This window comes from Pyrgilauda ruficollis, unplaced genomic scaffold (assembly GCF_017590135.1).
Source record: "Pyrgilauda ruficollis isolate IOZ18807 unplaced genomic scaffold, ASM1759013v1 scaffold33, whole genome shotgun sequence".
NCBI classification, from domain to species: domain Eukaryota; kingdom Metazoa; phylum Chordata; class Aves; order Passeriformes; family Passeridae; genus Pyrgilauda; species Pyrgilauda ruficollis.
This window is the reverse complement of record NW_024524711.1, coordinates 3522141-3541067: the sequence shown is the minus strand read 5'-3', so window position 1 is coordinate 3541067 and position 18927 is coordinate 3522141. Positions and strand designations below refer to the sequence as shown.

The 18927-nt window shown below is 40.4% G+C and overlaps 1 protein-coding gene across 2 annotated transcripts in view; it reads right to left on the bottom strand.

The window, feature by feature from the left end:
- NAMPT (nicotinamide phosphoribosyltransferase) overlaps window positions 1-18927 on the bottom strand; it is a 31073-nt gene that overhangs the window by 11926 nt on the left and 220 nt on the right. For both annotated transcript variants that reach the window (XM_041474572.1, XM_041474573.1), the window contains exons 2-6: window positions 7128-7284; window positions 5745-5848; window positions 2832-2960; window positions 2230-2388; window positions 1745-1881 (exon numbers count right to left, since the gene is read on the bottom strand). In XM_041474572.1, the coding sequence (XP_041330506.1) occupies window positions 1745-1881; window positions 2230-2388; window positions 2832-2960; window positions 5745-5848; window positions 7128-7284 (686 nt within the window). The remainder of the gene's footprint in view (window positions 1-1744; window positions 1882-2229; window positions 2389-2831; window positions 2961-5744; window positions 5849-7127; window positions 7285-18927) is intronic.

The following is an 18927-nucleotide window of genomic DNA, read 5'->3' as shown; positions in this document are numbered from 1 at the left end:
AATGATAAGCAGTATGATTACACAACAGCAGAAACTATGTGCTTATCAGCTTTGTGTTGCATGGATTAGAAATACACCACATACTAAATAAACAGATTTAATTCAGACAGTTAGGGAACTACAGATGCAAGAACAGAACATCTGCTCTGACAACTTCATGCTACAAAAGTTGAGAATGAAGCACCTCACCATGTGTTAGAAAAATCTAAAGAAAACAGAATTTATTTTCTTTTTTAACAGTGATATAAAACAAATATTCTCACTTATACAAACAGTCCTCTAGAGTAACCTCAGAACATTACCCTTGGCACAAGGCCACAGGTGAGCACATAAAGCAGAGCTGCTGAGAACAGCAGTAAGTTACTGAATGCAGCTGATCTGCAGTAGCTGCTCAGACCAGTTGACATAAGTGACTTTAGTAACTTGTGTGCAAAGACCTAAAAATGCTCTCATGCACAACATAGGAGTCAGTGGGCATTGAATTTTCACCTTAAAATTCCAGCATTATCTGCTGTGTGGACAAGTCCCAGATCATGGTAGCAGGGAGAGAAACAAACTTTATTTCACAGAGGTTGGGGCAGTCTCAGAAGAGCCCTGCTGACACACCAGGGGCAAGCACCATGCCCAGAACACCACCTTGTATTGGAGGTTGTGGAACAGTAAAACAATTCTGTAAAAATTTGGGTCTCTTGTATGAGACCTTTTTGTGTACTAACTTGGAAAGGGTGACTGCAGTCTGCATTTGGTGCTGCAAATGCATTTAGGTAGGGCAGTTTAAGCTCTCTGCTCTAATACCATCACTTTAATATGCTGGGCAAAAGACACTTTATCTTGACTCCATGTGTTTCTTTTTGCTTTCATTACAAAGAATTTTATAGTAGTTTTGATCATCAGAAATTTCAGACAAAAACTGCCATGTCTCTTGGTCAGGCAGGAGCTCTAGAGCAGCACTACAGCAACGGCACATAAGTTCTATGAAGCAGTGCTGCTTTAAAGATGATCACTACCCTACAAGGGCTATTCATGTAAGCCTTTCTTGCAATCCTAAGTGAATAACAACTATTTAAAATCAATAGTAAATATTTAACTGAGTTTTGTGCTCACTATGAAACACACAACCAACCTTGTTTTATATTCTCATTTCAGTGTGTAGACATGCAACAGAAATTCAAGGATTTGCATTCATTCCCAACATTGTACAGGACATGGATTGGAAAAAAGTAAGAGCTCTGTCTCTCAAATGTTTGAGATCAGTTTCCTTACACTTAAAAATTCATTCACCATTCTTAGTGATATAGCAAGGATTTCCCATTACAAGTTATACTGATGGGAAGCTTGAGAGCAACTTCCTCTTCTGGAGGGAGAACATGAACTGCGAGAGTCCAGAACAGCAACTCAGAGTTTGTCAATTTATGATCTTATATTTAAAACAAAATTTGAAGTTCATAATGTGAATGCTCAATATCTACAGACTATACACCTTCAAGCTTATTCCAAAAAGACACTGATAAGAAGGTTACAGTTAAAAACATTTAAAATACATATATAGCTAAGAACAACCATGCTACTTATGTGCTCCTAGAACATACAGAGGCATCTGCAGTTGAGGCTGCAGAACTGCAGCTTCAACAGCTGGATCAGCCATGACTAATACTGTATGGTCTATTTCTGGATACAAAGAGGGGTAAGAAAAGAACTACATTTTGTTAAGCTATTCTTAGAAAGGTTTAGACCAGTATCTTACCTGTGTTCAGCAGCTGGAACAGAATATCCTGGAACAGGATCTTTTGTACCATAGTACTTTTTAATTAAAGCAATTCCTGCTACAGTGTCTGTTCCTTTGAAGTTCACCAAGTGAGCTGAAGCTCCTATTCCTGCAGTCTGAAGAAGATGTGAATGTCAGTTTCCATGCCAAATACAGAAGCCTCCAGTCACCACCTAGCACTAGTTTGTAACAGGAAGACTGACTCAATTCCCACTTCACCAATGTTCCCTTCATTCACTTACACAGGGAAGACAGAGAAAACTTCTCCCAGTCTAGTGCTCACAGCTCAGACACTGTACCCACCCCCTTGCCAGACCTCCCCCTCCACACTTAGTCCAAACACAGTGTTCTGTGCATTCACAATTTCAGAGCAGAACAGGGCCACAGAGGTTAGCAGCCACATCTACAACTCTTCATGGTTAGGAACAATCAGACTTTTCAAATTGCTAGACAAGCAGTTGTACCTCTTGTGAAGAAACTCCTCTGTAGCCAAAGTCATGCAGTTTATATTCCAGTCCTTCCAAGCTGCCAGAAGTCTCCAGCAAATATTTGGCCAAAATCTTTTTCTGCTCTCTAGAGTTTGTAGCCACTGTGATTGGGTACCATGACTGCACAAGAATAGTCTAAAACAAAATCCATCATAATGTTAGGTGCATATTTATTTAGAGCTTGACAACGCCCACCTTGGCATTTATTCAGGCACAAAAAGGTCTATTTATTTTCAAAGTACTGATGCATCCAACAGTTTGCTTTAGGGCTTAAGTAATTAGCCTTTATAAGGTAGGCAAGGTATTGACCTTCTCAGGAGTTATCACTAGTAAAATACGGACACACAGTTCCCCCCATCCTCCTTTCTTATGGATAAAAGCACTGCTGTGAATTTCCTGTACAACTATTATGATCCCTTGCCAGGTGGGGGAAAAGGGTCTGTCTAAGATGACTATAGAAAAGAATTAAAGCAGAAAATGAAAGTTGCCAGAGATTTCCCGTAAAGCAATACAGGATTCAGCCTTTAAGTGCATTAATATTTACTTAGAAAAAAACGTGTTAAATTTCTAAAACTTACCTCAATCCAATTTGTGAGCCAGTAGCACTCTGGATCTGTGTTTTCTACTGTGAAAAGAACATTTCCTCTGGGAATTACAGAGCCCTCAGGAACAGCCTTTATTTCTATGGGAAGATGGCCATCATATTTCTGTGTAAGGATCAGTGATGTTGTTAGACAACAGGAAAGATTAGGACCTACAGCTGTTTTACTTAACTGCAATGGATAGAAGGCTAATAAAAGCTTTCTTCTTAATTTCTTTCAACTCTAAAAATAAACCCACAAGTCCAAATAAATCAAAAAATCCATATTTATCAAGAAAGGACAAAAATCATGTAACTTAAAACTCAGTCTCTTTATCAAAACAGATGATGGTTATCAGTTGTATTCCTTGAGCAAACTGAGCCAGGAAAGCTTAAGCATTCTATAGAAATACAGAAGTTCTACCCACAGAACAAGAAATACTTACTACTCATTTTCTTCCATGCTTTCACATGCAATAAGCTAAAAAAAATTCAGCTATTATCCAGATTTTAAAAAATCCACTGGTTTTGCTTAGTATAGATGTATGCTTTGTTCATTTATTACAGCAGGATCTATTTAATAACTATTTTAGAGAATATTTTCATTTCAATTACTCATTAAACATGGAGTTTTATATTGGAATGTCACTCTTTTGTCAGTCTTTTATCCCCAAAGGACTAAACATTGTGTAAAATATACCCTTTGAAAAAGAGTAACCTGCAAATAGCAACTCTAGAAGACTAATTATAACTTTCTGAAAGAGCTCTGCAAGCTGTACTAGCAATACTGAAAATGTTTTGGATGGTAATATATTTTGACAGAAAGCTTCCCATGAGATATCCTGTTAAAGGCAACAAAAATTGCATCAATTCAGAAAAATTACAGATTCCTAAGTAGCACCAAAACATATTCTCCAGTACTCAACAGACATCAGAAATCTCTTCTACTTCAGTTTAAAAGTTTGTGCAAAAATGTAGTAACCTGAAGCAAACTGTCTTTATATACCACACAGGGTCTAGTTGTCAGATTTGAAGGTATATGGATTAACAAAAGACAAGAAAGCCTTCAAAAGCCTTCAAAAGGCTCAAAATAATTTATTCATGAGCCAATGAAGGCAAAAGTATAGTTAAGTGAAAAAAAGACTGAACAGATTTCAGAGTTGCTGTAGGCGTTGATTTTGCCCATGGAAAAAAGTGATCTGATCATGCCATGGCTCTGTATTATAGTCTTTTGCAAAAATTTTGGATAGACTTGACTTGCACAATCCAGGACTTCCATCTCCATCACTCATCATCGATTCCTGCCAACTTCCAGCCTTTACACCAGCCCATTGTTCTCCAGGAAATCCTTTTCTTTCTTCCAGCCCTTCACCCTATCAGTATTTACCCATTCATTTACTCTCAAGTACAAACTGATAGGAGTACATTTCAAATTCATCCTGGCACTTCACTCACACAGCCCCTGCACCCTCCACCTTACCCACCACACCTGAGGCAACTGAGCTAGGGAGAAACAGGGGCAGGTGTGTGAACAGACACTGGAATTCAGGGAGCACAAGCACCCTCTGTGCACACAAAAGGGCACACAAAGACTCCAAGAGTCCATACACTTCCAGTTTGAGAGCCACCAGCATACGAGATCAAGACATGAAAATCATGTTTGGGTTTTTATATATATAAACATACACACACACAAAATTTTAATAAGGAAACCTGACAAAGGAATAGAAATACACAGAAGGTATGCAGGAATACTTATTTTGACTAAAACAAAAGTTGAATGGACTGAGTTAAGTCACATTACAACTCAGTGAGGACAGACATGCAAAATTAAAAGTGTATTAATTCTGTTTATCCAAAGAGAGATCAAGCTTACTTTAACACAGATGAAAGCAATTCACAATCTATAATGTAGCTTAAACACAAATATGGATTGAATTCACATTTGTAGTTATTTGAACTGGTTCCAAGTCCTCTACAAACCTCTCCAGAACTCTTTTAGAAAGCTGTGAGCTTATTTACCTTGCTGCCATTTACAACACTTAGTTGAAAGTCACTCTTCTCTTGCACACCTATGGTCCATCCCAGTGGCAGGATGACATCCAGATACATTATCAAAGATGCCACCATAAAAGTACATACAATTAGGGTGTCCAGGAAATATAAATGCAGAGGACTAAAAAAGGTGCTTTCAAATGCCAAAAACATTCACTCACCAAAACCCACCATGAAACTAAGCATTTAATTACTCTGCAGAGATTAGTACAGCTCTGATGAATGCTATTAGTCTGAACCTGCTGCTTTTACAGAGAAGAGATGTCTGCAATTACTCGAAGTCTAGCACTTTTTTAAACAAAAGGGGAAAAGGGTAATTGTGAAAAGACTGAAGTTGAAAGGTTTTAATGTATCAGAAGTGCTCAAGCCTTGTATTTTATAATAAAATTCAACATTCATGTCTCTGAAAAATTTACAAAACAACTGAACAAAACATGTATTTTCCCAAACTATTTATACACCCAGGAAGTTGCAATGCTTTCTGCATTAAACACTGTAATGATTATTAGAGAAAGAAATGTAAATGATGCAGGCAACCACTGAGTGCTGTATCACACATGGAGACCTGCCAACAAGCCCCCAGTCACTCACAGGAGCTGGCTGATGGCAGCCATAAATCCTTATTACCTGCAAAGCCGCATCTGGCACCTGAAAGGATGAAAATTACTTTTCTCTAAGGAATTACAATTATATGATTATTCTTTGACAGCTGCTACTCCCTGTACACTAAACATGAAAAGCTAAATTTATCTAGTCTTTACTATCAAGATTAAAAGGAGAGACTGTCATATTTATTCTACAGTTGATTCAGAAATCTGTCACAATGATCTCCAACTATTTTTGCATTTTTTTTTACCTCTAGAATATAGTTCCATCCCTTTTCATTGAAGACATCATCTTGAAAATGCTCCCTATATACTTCTTTGGCTTCCTTGATTTTCTCTTTGGTCACCACTTTACCTGAAGTTTCAGAAACAGATTAAAGCTTAGAAACTTGCAATATTCATCAACTGATAAAATAAATAACAAAAGGGTCCAGGCACAGCAAAGTTACTATACCTTCAACAAAGATATGAAGAAACTGTCAAATGCAGAATGTTTAAACCAAACTTTAATTTATTATACAGAATAGAATGCTCAAGAAACCATGAGGGTAAAATACACTTGTGGTTTGCAGATGACTCAGGAAAATTTTGAGATTATTACTCTTTTACGACAGTCAAAAACCAGTCAAGAGGTTTAACAGCAGTGCTTTTCACAGAGGAATGTGTTGATTGTGCAAGCTGGTACATGCAGCAAGGACATATCTAGCACAAGGGTTAAGCTATGCCATTCCAGGGAAAATCCCCATGGAGAGACTTTGCAACCAACCTTTGACTGACCATTTGTGCTAGGAAGCAGCAGACTAACCACATTATTGGAATAAGCATGCTACTGCTATAGGGCCAGTCATCTACCTTAGAGAACAACCCTCAGATTGCTAAAGACAAAAGAAACAAAATTACCAAGTGTTTTGATTATAACAGAATTTCAATCTTTGGTGGAATTGGCACAGATGTCTATTGGATCAAGACGAAAACACATAAGATGTATGACTAAAGTTTTCCTTTAAAGCTTGGCAGAAGGCAACATGCACTCAGGTCAGAACAGGTGATATTTGTACATAAGGCAAAAAAAGATTTTAAACAGCACCAAGGAATTTTCAGATGTTACTTTTAAAATTATCACTATAAAAATCACTTCCACGTGTAGCTGCCATACTCAATGATGTAAGCTGAGGGCCATCAAAAATTTAAAGAAAATTAAAATTTAAGGAAATTTAAAATCATTATTGGTTTACACAGTAAACAAACCAGCAAATACAGAACTCAAATTAGTGCTCAAAATGCAAAATGTATTTTCCATCAAATCTTCTCTGCTTTTGACTCTATGCACAGCTTTGGCCTCTTTCCATTAGTATCAACTTTGCCCACTGAAGTTGCAACACGAACACCTTTTCATTTTTAATACACCACTAGCATAAACAAAGGTAGTAGAGAGGTGTCTGGATTAAGAAGTTAATACCAATTTATGAGGGTAGACAACTTTTTTCACAATCACATAAATAAGATATTATGCATGTCACTACTTGTGGTATATCAGCATAACCTGGAATTGTTTCAGCTGTAAGACTACAAGCTTGAGAAAAAGTTAGATATCTAATTAGAGGAAAGGTTTTACTGGAATTTGAGACAGTTACCTTTTAAATATTTATTCAGAATGTACTGCAAGCCATAAAAAACTGTTTCTTCATATTTCACTTTCTTTAATTTGGAATTTTCAGTCTTCTTTTCACGACATTCAAAGTAGGAATATACTTTGCTTGTGTTCGGTGGATATTGCTTGTAGTGTGTAACCTACATCAAGAAAAACTTCAGTAAGAACTCAAAACATCACTACAAAGCACAAGAGAAATAATATTTATACATTAAAGCTTAAAAGTAACCCCCAGCTCTTCTGGACTGTGATTATTTACCCATTCACATTCTACACAAGTATTTACAGAATGTCCAGGTTTTTAACCCCCTTCAATTTTCAGTTCAAAAGACTGTCTTCCCTCTGTTACTCCCTGCTTCTTTATCAAGTCTTCTTTCCCCAGGTTACTCTTCCCCTCCCCTGATACCTGGCTTTGATTAATTGGGAAGGACACTGGCTAGCATTTTAGGAGCAGCACTGAACACCAACGTGCCAGGTCAGTTTTTGCTCTGCCACCCTTTGGCCAAGCCTAACAGCTACAGGAAGCACAAAATTCCATGCCACCACCAAACACCTGCTTGTATTTGACTTAGTTTTGAAGGCTGCCATGCCATAGCCCAGATAAAAGCCACCCAGACTGAAGAAGGCAGCGGCAATGGCCTTTACCCACGCGTCCCATTCCCGCGAGCAGAGTGGGTCTCTCAAACTCTGGTTACAGCAAAGCCAGTTTACAAACCTGTTACTGTCAGTAACGCTGCTAAAATCTGCCTGAGCTTTGTACCTCCCTACAAAGTTTGCTAGATGGGCTTTTTTTTCCAAAATGTGAAAAAGTTTACATAAAGGAAGCATGAGAAGTTGCTGCCTGTGTGTACTACATGGAAACTGGCCATATAACACACAACGTTATGCTAAATTCAATTACAGTTTTTCAGAGCTCCTCATAGTAAATCTAGCCAGAAATTTACTTTGAGTAATAACAGCATCTGAAACAAGTACACTCTAAACACCTAAAACCTCAAACCTGCAAAATTTTATCTCCTAATGTGTAAAAAGCAAACTCCATGTAAAATCCTTAAATCCTGAACAAAAAGAACACACAATGACAGAAACTTCGCACTATCAATGTTTAAATTACAGAATACACAAATCAAGGTAAAGTATCCCCAAAGTTGAAGAAATCAAGAGTTTTCTTAAATTATGGTGGGAAGTCTGTGACCAATACATTCCATAAGGAAAAACTATTCCTACAGCTGACAAACCAACACTGTACATCAGAACAAAATTCAAATGGTTGGAAACTCATGTCTGAATTTTTTCAAACTCCCATATTTACAAGTTAGAGTATGAATTCTTTATATGTTTCTTGCTGTTACTTACTCAAAACAACCGTAAAAATTTCTGTTTCTAATACCACAAGGAATTGGAAAAGGGATAGTTTTACTGTTTCTCCTTTCTTGTCCTGATTTTTTAAACATATCTCCCACATTCTTCAAGAAAAATATTTGAAGGTTGCTTTACCTGTATTCCTAAAAACGTACATTAAAGGATTTTAAAAGGACAGTTTCCTTTCTCCTCTCAAATGTCATTTAAATTTAGTATTTCACTCAGACTGGACAATGAACTACTCCACTGAATTTTTTGGTTCTCCTATACCAGCACAAGGCTGTTATGGTTGTGTTTCCAGTGCTGCAAGGAAACATTCAAGAAAGGTCAATTTAAAGATCATTCTATTGTCTTTGCTTGTATGAGGTTTACAAGGCCAATCAAATAAAACCCAAGCTTGTCATTGCAAGTTTTCTGCTCTGACTTCAAACAAAGCATGGCACCACAGGCATTTAATGGAGCACAAACCTATTCTGTTACAATTCCACAGCCACTCAAAAGCAGGATGCTTAAGAGTAGCAATGCTAGACCCGAAGACAAAACCTGGCTTTTAGATTTAGCTCTAGCTATTAATAAATGTCTTGCTTCACAAATTACAACATGCCCTTCTCTAGTTCTATGCAGAACTTCCAAGAAGTACATCACACTGCCAGCTCAAAGAAAACTCTCTGCATGATATCATCACATTTAAAGGAAAACAAAATCCCTGCACAAAAGAAAACACACACACCATCCTCTCTTCTTTACTATGGAGCAGACAAAAATAGGCTCCATTTGACATGTCTTTCTAACTAGTGGGTGTATGAACACACACACATGTATGTATACAAACCCTTTACAAGAAATTGTATTAAATGCACTCTGAGAAAAAGATCCTGTAACAAATCCTCAGAATGCTCATGCACTGTAAAGACACGGAGAGTGGGAACTCCTCCCTTCCCACTGCTGCCACCAAGATAAGTTACAGCAATGTCATGAAAAATTTCACTCAGTTTTACAGCTGGTACTGGACTTTTGAGTTTGTGACTTCAGAGTAAAGGCTCGACACAGAGCTCAGCAGCTGCAAGTGTACACAGCACATGTCCCAGCACAGGACCAATTCTCCAAATGAATATCTCAATTCCTTGTGGCAAGCTTGAGAGCAAACCAAAGCAACACTGCTGTTCTCATCACAACAGTTCAAACAACAAAAACTACATCTGCACAAGATAGGATACTCAAGTTTCTTTTAAAAAGTTCATACCACTTACCAACTATGGGCAAGTTACTGAAGCCAACACCTATATTGTAATGAAAATCTGTGTCATCTTCCACTCACATCTTGAAAATATATTCGGCTTTGACAGTTCAAAGGCATCTCTTCCTGCTATGTGTTTCTCTCTGTCAAAAAGGTTACAGGCCCAAATTAACTCAGGGTGCACAGTGCACCCACTGAGTTGGTGTCACCTTTTCTTACTGCATTTTAAATACATTCTTTTAAGGACTTACTCTAGCTCTGCTTTGAGGCATGATCACAAAACACAGTGCTCTGGCTGCAAAGCAGAACTTGAGAGTGGAAATCAGGCTGAAATGCTAACAGATTTATCCTTTACATGGCATACCTGGGGACACAGCTCCTCCTGACTACCTTGCTGACACTTTCAATCTCAAAAAACCCCACTCAAGTTTCTCCAACACTGCATCACAGGTTTAGCTATCTTTTCTGACATAAGATTAGATCTTAACCTGAATATACACACTAGCTAGTGTCCAGAAGACAGTTACTTCTAGGGATTAAAACATATATGAAAGTTTTGTGTTTGACAGAAATATAATTTTATTGATTAAGTTGCTGTAAGTACTTGAAGGAGATAAGGAACTAACATTGCAAGTCACATGCATAATATTCAATTATATTCTTCACACATTAAAATCTATTTAAACAGTTAAATACATATCCCTGGCAATTAAAATATTTACATCTGAGCAAACCTTACAGCTGTAATTTTAAAGATACTTCTTTGGACATTCCACAAAGCTGTTAGTTTTACCTACAAAGCTGAGACACCCTTTTAAATATCACTCAATTTTTAAAGGCACAATCACAATCTTAAAAGTACCACACTTCCCTACCACTGATTACTTGAAGGGGGCTTGTAAAAAAGATGTGGACATACTTTTTAGCAGGGCCTGTAGCAACAGGACAAAGAGTGATGGTTTTAAACTAAAGGAGGGTAGATTCAGACTAGATATAATAATTTTTTTTGTGATGAAGTTAGTGAAACACTGCAGCAGGTTGCCCAGAGAGTTGACAGATGACCCATCCCTGGAAACGCTCAAGGTCAGGTTGGATGGGGCTTTGAGCAAACTGCTCTAGTTGAAGATGCCCCTGCTCATTGCAAAGCAGCTGGACTAGGTTGCCTTTGAAGGTCCCTTTCAACCCAAACTATTCTTTGATTCTATGTTGTATAGGTGTGTAAGAAGTTCAGCACAAGACCTACAACCCCTGCTGAGCTGTCTGGCCATCTGTTTTGCTCCCAAGCCCTCAGACAGAGCACCATACTTATCAGGAATATCTGTCACAAAATGTCACAGCAGCTGACTGTATTAGCTGTCATTTCTGAGCTTCTATGACATGAGGAAATAATACCCATCTGCCATAGTGGTGGTCAGGAGGTTTGGCATGTAGTGAAATGCCTGGTGGTAAAAAAAGTGTGAAAAAAGGTCAAGGTCTAGGAGTGGGAACAGGTCACAGAAGACACAAAGAATTCAACTGAAAACAAAACAAATCAACCAACAAGAAAAAACCTGACACAACACTATAAGGCACTCGGACAATGAAAACTATGCTTCAAAAAATGCCTGATCTTTCCTTGTTTTCTGATGAAGACTTGCATCTTTCTGGATCCTAAAGGAAAGTAGAAAGAACAACCAGAGGCAATGTACAATATTTGATATTGAATTTTATGTGACTTAAGAGATTAAGGCAGTATTGATCACTCTATGCTTTAGTTGGGGGATGACAGAGGACTTGTACAGATGAGCTCTTGATAAGTAGGAGTGACTATAAATTCAGTAGGAAAGCCCTTCTCTTCAGGAAGGAAAAAAAACCCCTAACCAACACACAGAAAAGCAAACAAAACCCTCTACTGGGATTAAGAGACCCTTACAAGAAAACAACTCTCCCAAGCATCTTCAAAGGCCTTTTGATGTTTAGTTCAAAGGCTGTGGTTTTGTCTATAAAACATATGACAAACAGCCTTGGCACTACTACCTACAAGATTATGTACTATGACTGAAATAGAGCACTTTTATTCCAGTTGTGATAGCTCCTTATTTAGTTTAATGCAAATAAAGGTATATTCTGAACAAAGAATACTCTCAACAAGGACTATATCTATTTAAGTAAATCAAGTTTTTTGAGGAAAAAAACATGAATCACAAATTGCATTTAGATCATAAAAAACCACCCCAAACATTAAGAGTTAAATTTTAATAAAAAGGAATGAATGGGTATTCATTATAAAATAGGGATGACTGAGGTAAATGCTGCATTTTTCTAAGCTAGATAAGAAGATATTTGACATAAAAATATAAATATTCTTATAATCTACAAGTTTTGTTGTATAGGATATTATGACAAACTTTAAAAGGTTATTTAAGCCTATGTAATTCAACCATTTGAAAACATGGGAAAAACAGATAGGACAGGAGAAGTCAGGTGTGGGCAAAATCTCTATTGGTGCTAATTCCTGATGCTCCCTTAGCTCAGATGCCAACATGAACCATCAGAAAGGCACTTCCAAGCCCTGTCTACAGTGGAGAAACAAACCCCCAAACATTTACCCAGGAGGATCTTGCCTGTACTGTATCTCTCATGTGATAAGATAATACCAGTTCAAGTAAGACAGTACTCGAACTTTCTGGAGCTATTTGAAAAATCCTTAGTGCTAACTGGGTACAGAATAACTTGGTCACTGAACCCACGGTGCCAGACAGCCGCAGCCATGAAGACTCGGAGGGACAGGTGGCAGGTAAAGCACAAGCAGCACGGCCTGGACACTGCAGGTGTGCAGCACAGGGGCCAAAGCACAGGCTTGGTCACGGCACTGCAAGCCTTGAGCTGCAAGAGACACCTGGGGGATCCTCACCCCCGGATGCCTTACTGAGTTAGTAATTTTAGTGCAGTGGTACTGCTGGTATTTACACCAGGGAGACTTCTGCAAAGCACCCAAGACCTCCAGGAGTTGTGGTATTACATATTATTTATAAACATTATGGAAAGAGGCCATGGGATGAAATACTGCATTACCTAAACCTTCAGGAGATTTAGCCAACAGAGCAGCTAAAAGCAAAGCTTGCCAACAACCTACATGGAAACCAACATTATTAGCAAGAATAAGGAGAAGAACTAGGACTTATGAGCAAAGGGACTGCTCTATCAGATACACCTCACTGAGATGAGATAATTAACAGCAGTGATAAGGCATTGTGACCCTCTTCAGAAAAAAAACCCAACACAACTGTGACTAACAGTTGTAGTCAACAGGGATGTTTGGTAGCATTCAAGCAATCACAGAAGGAATGCACACCACGACAGTGGAAATGACAACCAAACCAAAGCCAGTGCAGTCAAACAATAAATTTATTTGAACAAGAGAGGAAATGCCAGAAGAATCAATCTTTAATAATTCAAGAGAAAGGGCATCCAACAACAGCAGGTAAAGTGCAAGACATTCTTAAGTGAGTTTAAAAAAAAATAAATCTAAGAGTCAAGTAGAACCTTACTATTTTGATTATACAAACTTCAGATTACCATAAGGGAAAAAAAAAAAAAGCCTTAGAGACTCCAGGCCCCTTATTAGAATGCATAAGACTGAGACAATGTTCAAGAACCAAAGTGAGAATATTGGGAGATCTCAGCTCTTATGAGATGAGAGAGATAAGCTAATGGAGGTTATGACTGAATGATGACCGTGTACCACTTCTAATGTCTCCATATTTGAATTCATCCATCATTTCTTATGTGTATTGAAAAATAAGAGGACCAGAGGTGAAAAAAAGAAGTTAAGAGACCAGTCAGTGCTATGAAAAATAAGGAAAGCATATGCAAGCAACTGAATTCCTATGGAAGCTGCACATTATCAGCAGATAATGTCAGATGCCAACATGACATTGGTCCACATTCAGGTCCACATTCATTTAAAACACAAGGTCAAGTATAAGCACTAGAACTGAATGTGTTCTAAATTTCTCAGACAAAACACAGTGCTTAAAAACAGCTACATTTTGCAGTAGATTACTTTACTGCTAAAGACTTTCATGGTTTTTGTTGTGGTTTAACCCCAACTGGCAACCAAGCCCCAAATGCCACTCACTCACTCCTCCCAGTGAGACAGGGGAGAGAATCCAAAGGGTAAAAGTGGAAAAGTCATGGTTTGGGATACAGACAGTTTAACAGGGAAAGCAGAAGTTCTCTGCATGTAAGCAAGGCAGAACAGGGAATTCATTCATCACTTCCCACAGGCAGACAGGTGTTCAGGCATTCCCAGAAAAAAACAGGCTCCAGCCCGTGTACTGGGGAAGACAAATGCCCCTACTCCAAATGTTCCCCCCTTTACTCCTTCTTCCCCCAGCTTTATACACTAAGCATGATGTCATGTGGTATGGAATATCCCTTGGGTCAGCTGGGGTCAGCTGTCCTGGTGTCCCCTCCCAGCTTCTTGTGCACCCCCAGCCTCCTTGCTGGTGGGATGGTGTATGGGGCAGAAAAGGCCTTGACTCTGTGCAGGACCTATTCAGCAAAATCAAAAATATCCCTGAATTATCAGCATTGTTTTCAACACAAATCCAAAACATAGCCTCATACCAGCTACTAGGAAGAAAATTAACTCTACCTCAGTCAAGCCATCAGTTTTACATCCAAGATTATCACAAAAGAGATGACAGTATGCCTTATGTTTACTGTCTACACATTTGTCACTAGTCCGCTGTACTACTGCACATGCTGCAGTAAGTTTCCTGTTCCTTAATGAAAAAGAAAAAAGATTTACCTTTTCAAAAATGAAAGCTGCAGTGGTTCTAGAAAGTTTGCTTCCCATTAATTTAAAAATTGTCTGAATACTGTACAGTTGCCATGCTCCTTTCGAGCAATGGTGTCTTGGGGTTTGTAACAGGACCGTGTGACTGCAAATAAAACTTGGAAAATAATGAACCTAGAGAATGTGAAGATTGTGTCTTACAAGGAGTGTCGAGCCAGACGCTTCGGATGCTTTCCACTGGCAGTGTTACAGGAGATAACACACTCACACTCCCACCACAGGATTTTAATTAAGAAAAAAATATAAATATGGGCTACTGTAAAGAATATTTTGCAGTCATTAAGTACTAGTCAAATCCAGTAGGCTAAAGAGTACTCATGTTTCTTCCTCACATACCTCTAGTCTTCTAAATAAAGAATATACAGGCAGTCAGAGCCTAGAATAAACACACACTCACGTGAAGTGCTTCAGAACTCAGCACTCTCCTACATCCACGCAGAGTAAGAAGTCATCAGAAGTGACAAATGCTTAAAATTCAACATGTAAGGCACACAGAACTAAAACATACATTTTGGGTTTCCTTGAAGCATCCAGAAATAAATTAATTCTGAAACAGATCTCATTTACAGTCTAGATAGCAAGTCAGCTCCTCCCAAGAGGTAATTGCATGGCAGCTTATTATAACTATCAGCTTAATTACGAAACTCACCAAGCAACAGTAATAGATCTCATGGGCAAAAGCAAAATAAGCTATTATTACTCCAGCAAACAAGGTTCAGTCAATAGCCTTTCCCCACTTGCAGCTCATGGTCCATCCAACCCAGGCCTGGTCCGTGCCAGGCATGGCTGCCAAGCTGATCCTCTCAACACAGTTCCAGACTACCTATACTCTGGAATATTCATTGCCTGTGCAGAAACAAACAAATATAGGCTAAACACAGCACTGGGAATCAGAGAGAAAGAAAATGCAGAGGAGGTGTGCCAACGACATCAGACAAATGAGGCACTGAGGGGCATGGACCCTTTCACTGGGGAAGGGCAGAGAGTGAACAGAACCCCGCTGTCACAGAGGGGCAACACTGCTATAGAACACTGTATAATGTATATATAGCTAGCTGTATAGATGGAGCTATATAAATTGTGTCTTGCTATGGACACAAGACTAAGACATCACACAACACGAACAGTGATTTTCAAGGAGCCAGCTGATACCCCCTCACTTGCAGCTTTCTATCAATGAGGACTTTGACTTCAGCAGAAAACTTCACTAAGAGAAATGCCATTGCTATAGTGCACATAAAGACACTGAGGTTCCCCAGATAACACTGCATTGATGAATCTCTTGAGAGTTCCATGCTCAGAAGAATTAAAAAGACTGCTGTTACTTATCAGCACGTTGCACACACATTACACCAAATGCCCATGCCCAGATTCTGAGGGGATGGCATATAATTCCCAGCATACAGGAGGAATTATACTTTTGGGGGATTTGTAAAAGCTTAAGAATACGGAACAAAGTACACAGGAAGAAGAATCTAAGTGATGCAAAAACATTTATCTTGTTATGGGGTTTAGAGATAAACTGTATCATTTGAAGCCCAACCTCAAAATCCGGGAGCACTTGTACAATTGAGTAAGCTCCAGTCTATAACAGAAGCTCAGTACTGGAACCAGTGCATATTCACCTATTGGGAACTAATCCTCTCTAGAAATATTCACTTTACTATCAATCAGCACGATACTCAGCAGTTTTTCAAAAACACTTGAAAGATTTTGAAACGGAATATTTAATAATCTATTGTTTAAGAAAGAAATGTCCTATGATGCACATGCAGACAGGAAAATAGTGCAGAAGGAGGGGAGGCTGGGTAGGCTCTCAACAGACTCTCAAATATTTGCCTACTGAATTACTTTGTTTCTGAAATTGTATAGGCACTAAACCAGTAATGAGTTGTTTTTTTCACCCCAAATTTCCAACTGCACCAACAGAGAACTGGGACACTGGATCTAGTACTCAAACAAACAAGTTGTGACAGACACGACCCTGAGATGCCACAACTTTTTTCTGATGGACAACTGCCTAAGCTAGGGTTGTACCACTCACTATGGTCTGCATGTACTTTTTCTTTTACAGTTGTTTATTTCTATGCCATTTTTGTCACCAACATTAGCTTGTATGGACTGGCATCGACTGCAATTAGATCACCATGTAAACTTCTGAGCTGATCCGTGTTTTTTTCTCAGTCTAAATGTTATGTACAGACAGTTCTGCATACACAAACAGATGCTACAGTTGTGGATACAGCAGAACTATCTCAACAAAAGAAAAAGAAAAGAAAAAATTCCCCAATCAACTCTCACTGTTGTTTTAATTGCTAATAAGAGTGTTTGGTTACTCCCGTAAAAAGCTTGACATTGCAAACTACCAGAGACTTTAGTGCAATTTCACTGAAAGTGCTCTCACTAAGTGTGTTTCATTGATTAGGAAACAACAGTATCATCCAGGGACAAGATAAGTGATGTTTGCTCATATTATCTAACAGGATAAAAGCAGCTACTTGTTTAAGCATTGTTCAGACACTGGAATTCCTAAGATTTGGAAGGAGCACATGGAAAGACAATTTGAACAGCCCTAACAAAGCAACTGAGGGGGGCAACTGCTCTAAATATAATACAAAATGCTCCTAAGCTGCCACAGAAAACCTCATCCAAATTTGGTTTTAAACTGGGGAAAAAAAAGAAGAAAAAAAGAGCACCTTAGGCCTTTATTTGACCTCTTTAAGATTTCTACCACTCCTGGAATGCTACCAAGTCATCTATACCATGAAACAGCAAACAAACAGAAGCAAACTGGTTCCATGTCACTCCAGTGTGCTGCACTACCACCAATCCTTGAGCACACCCAGAGAATTTAGAAAAAGTAGTGTGCAAATTGGATTTGAAGTAGATACTGTTTTAACCCAGGCCTGCAGTATCTAATGTGATTAGTCTCAGACATGGAAAAAAGTGTATCTTCCATATTTGAATAAGTTAGATAACAAACACTTAAACCTGGTTCATAAAGAGCGCTGTAGTCAGATTACACCCGGAATGGAAGCAGCTTTGCAAGCCCTCGGTCGCAGCGTCAGGATGCCCTGACTGAGCTGCTCCAATAATTACCAGCATCTCCCCACCTTCCAAAACTCCTTCCCACAAACAGCAACACTAGCTGTTAACTTTATGTCTTGATGTAACTTGTAGCAATAATAACAATAATGAAAATAATAGTAATGTTTATAATAATATCACCACAACTCAGCAACTACTGAGATTTGTACTTTGGTAGTTACTCAGTAACGAGACCTGGTCACAACATAGCTTTTGCTTTTTCAATTCCTCTATCCAGAAGTACCCTCATCCCTGAAAACTCATCCCAGCATCCCAACGTTCAAAGAGCTAAAACACAACAAATGCTTCACAACGATAACCAGGACCGTTAGTGTAGTTTTGTTCAGGCCACCAACAACCTCGTCGACATTGCAATGCAGCTCCCGAAGGAAATAAGCGAGCCTTGCAGCCTCGGAGCGGCGGGGCACGCGTGCCCGGCCCGGGGGGCGGTCACAGGCCGGCTGTGCCCCGGAGCGGGGCGGCAGGGCCGCTGCCCGGCCCGGCACACCCGCTGCGAGGCACGTCAGGAGCCGCCGGGTCACACAGCACCGGCTCGGAGCGCGGACAGGGCGCCTGCACTTTGTCACCGCTGTCAGCCCCGCTATTTCCACGAAACGAAGGGAGGGCCGTGCGGTGCGCCTCTCCCCTCTGAACCTTGCCGAGCGAATGTGACACCGCAGCGGCCGGGAGCTAAGCACAGGGCTCAAAAACACGGATTTTGTGCCAGCCGGCTCCCGGAGCGCGCCGCATCACCGCCAGGCGCACAACCGCAGGCAGCGAGCGGCGCGAGCGGAGCAAAGCGGGAGGGACGCGACGCGGGAGGAGGAAGGAGCGACTGCCCCGCGGCAGCGACGTGCGCGCCCTCCCCGACCCCGGCCGGGGCGGGGGGCGGGCAGCCCGGCGGGGCCGGACCATGCTCGGGGCCGGGCGGCCCCCGCCTCCCGCGTGCCCGCCATGGCCGGCCCCCGCGCCCAGAGGCGGCGGGATGGCGGCGCCCACCCCGCTCGCTTTCACTTTCTTTTCTGACCCCGCCGCTGCCCCCGGCTGCGCGGGCCCCGGCACCCCGCGGGGGCGGCTGGGGGCTGCCGGGGGCGAAAGGGGCAGCCCCGGCCAGGCCTGCGCCGTGCCCCCCGCACCGCCCGGGTGAGGCCGGGCACCCTCACTGGCGCCCCGAGGGATCTCCCAGCCCCGGTCAGGCGGGCAGGGGGCCGGTGGCGGCGGGACCGGCCTGGCTCGGCGTCCCGCGGATGGCGC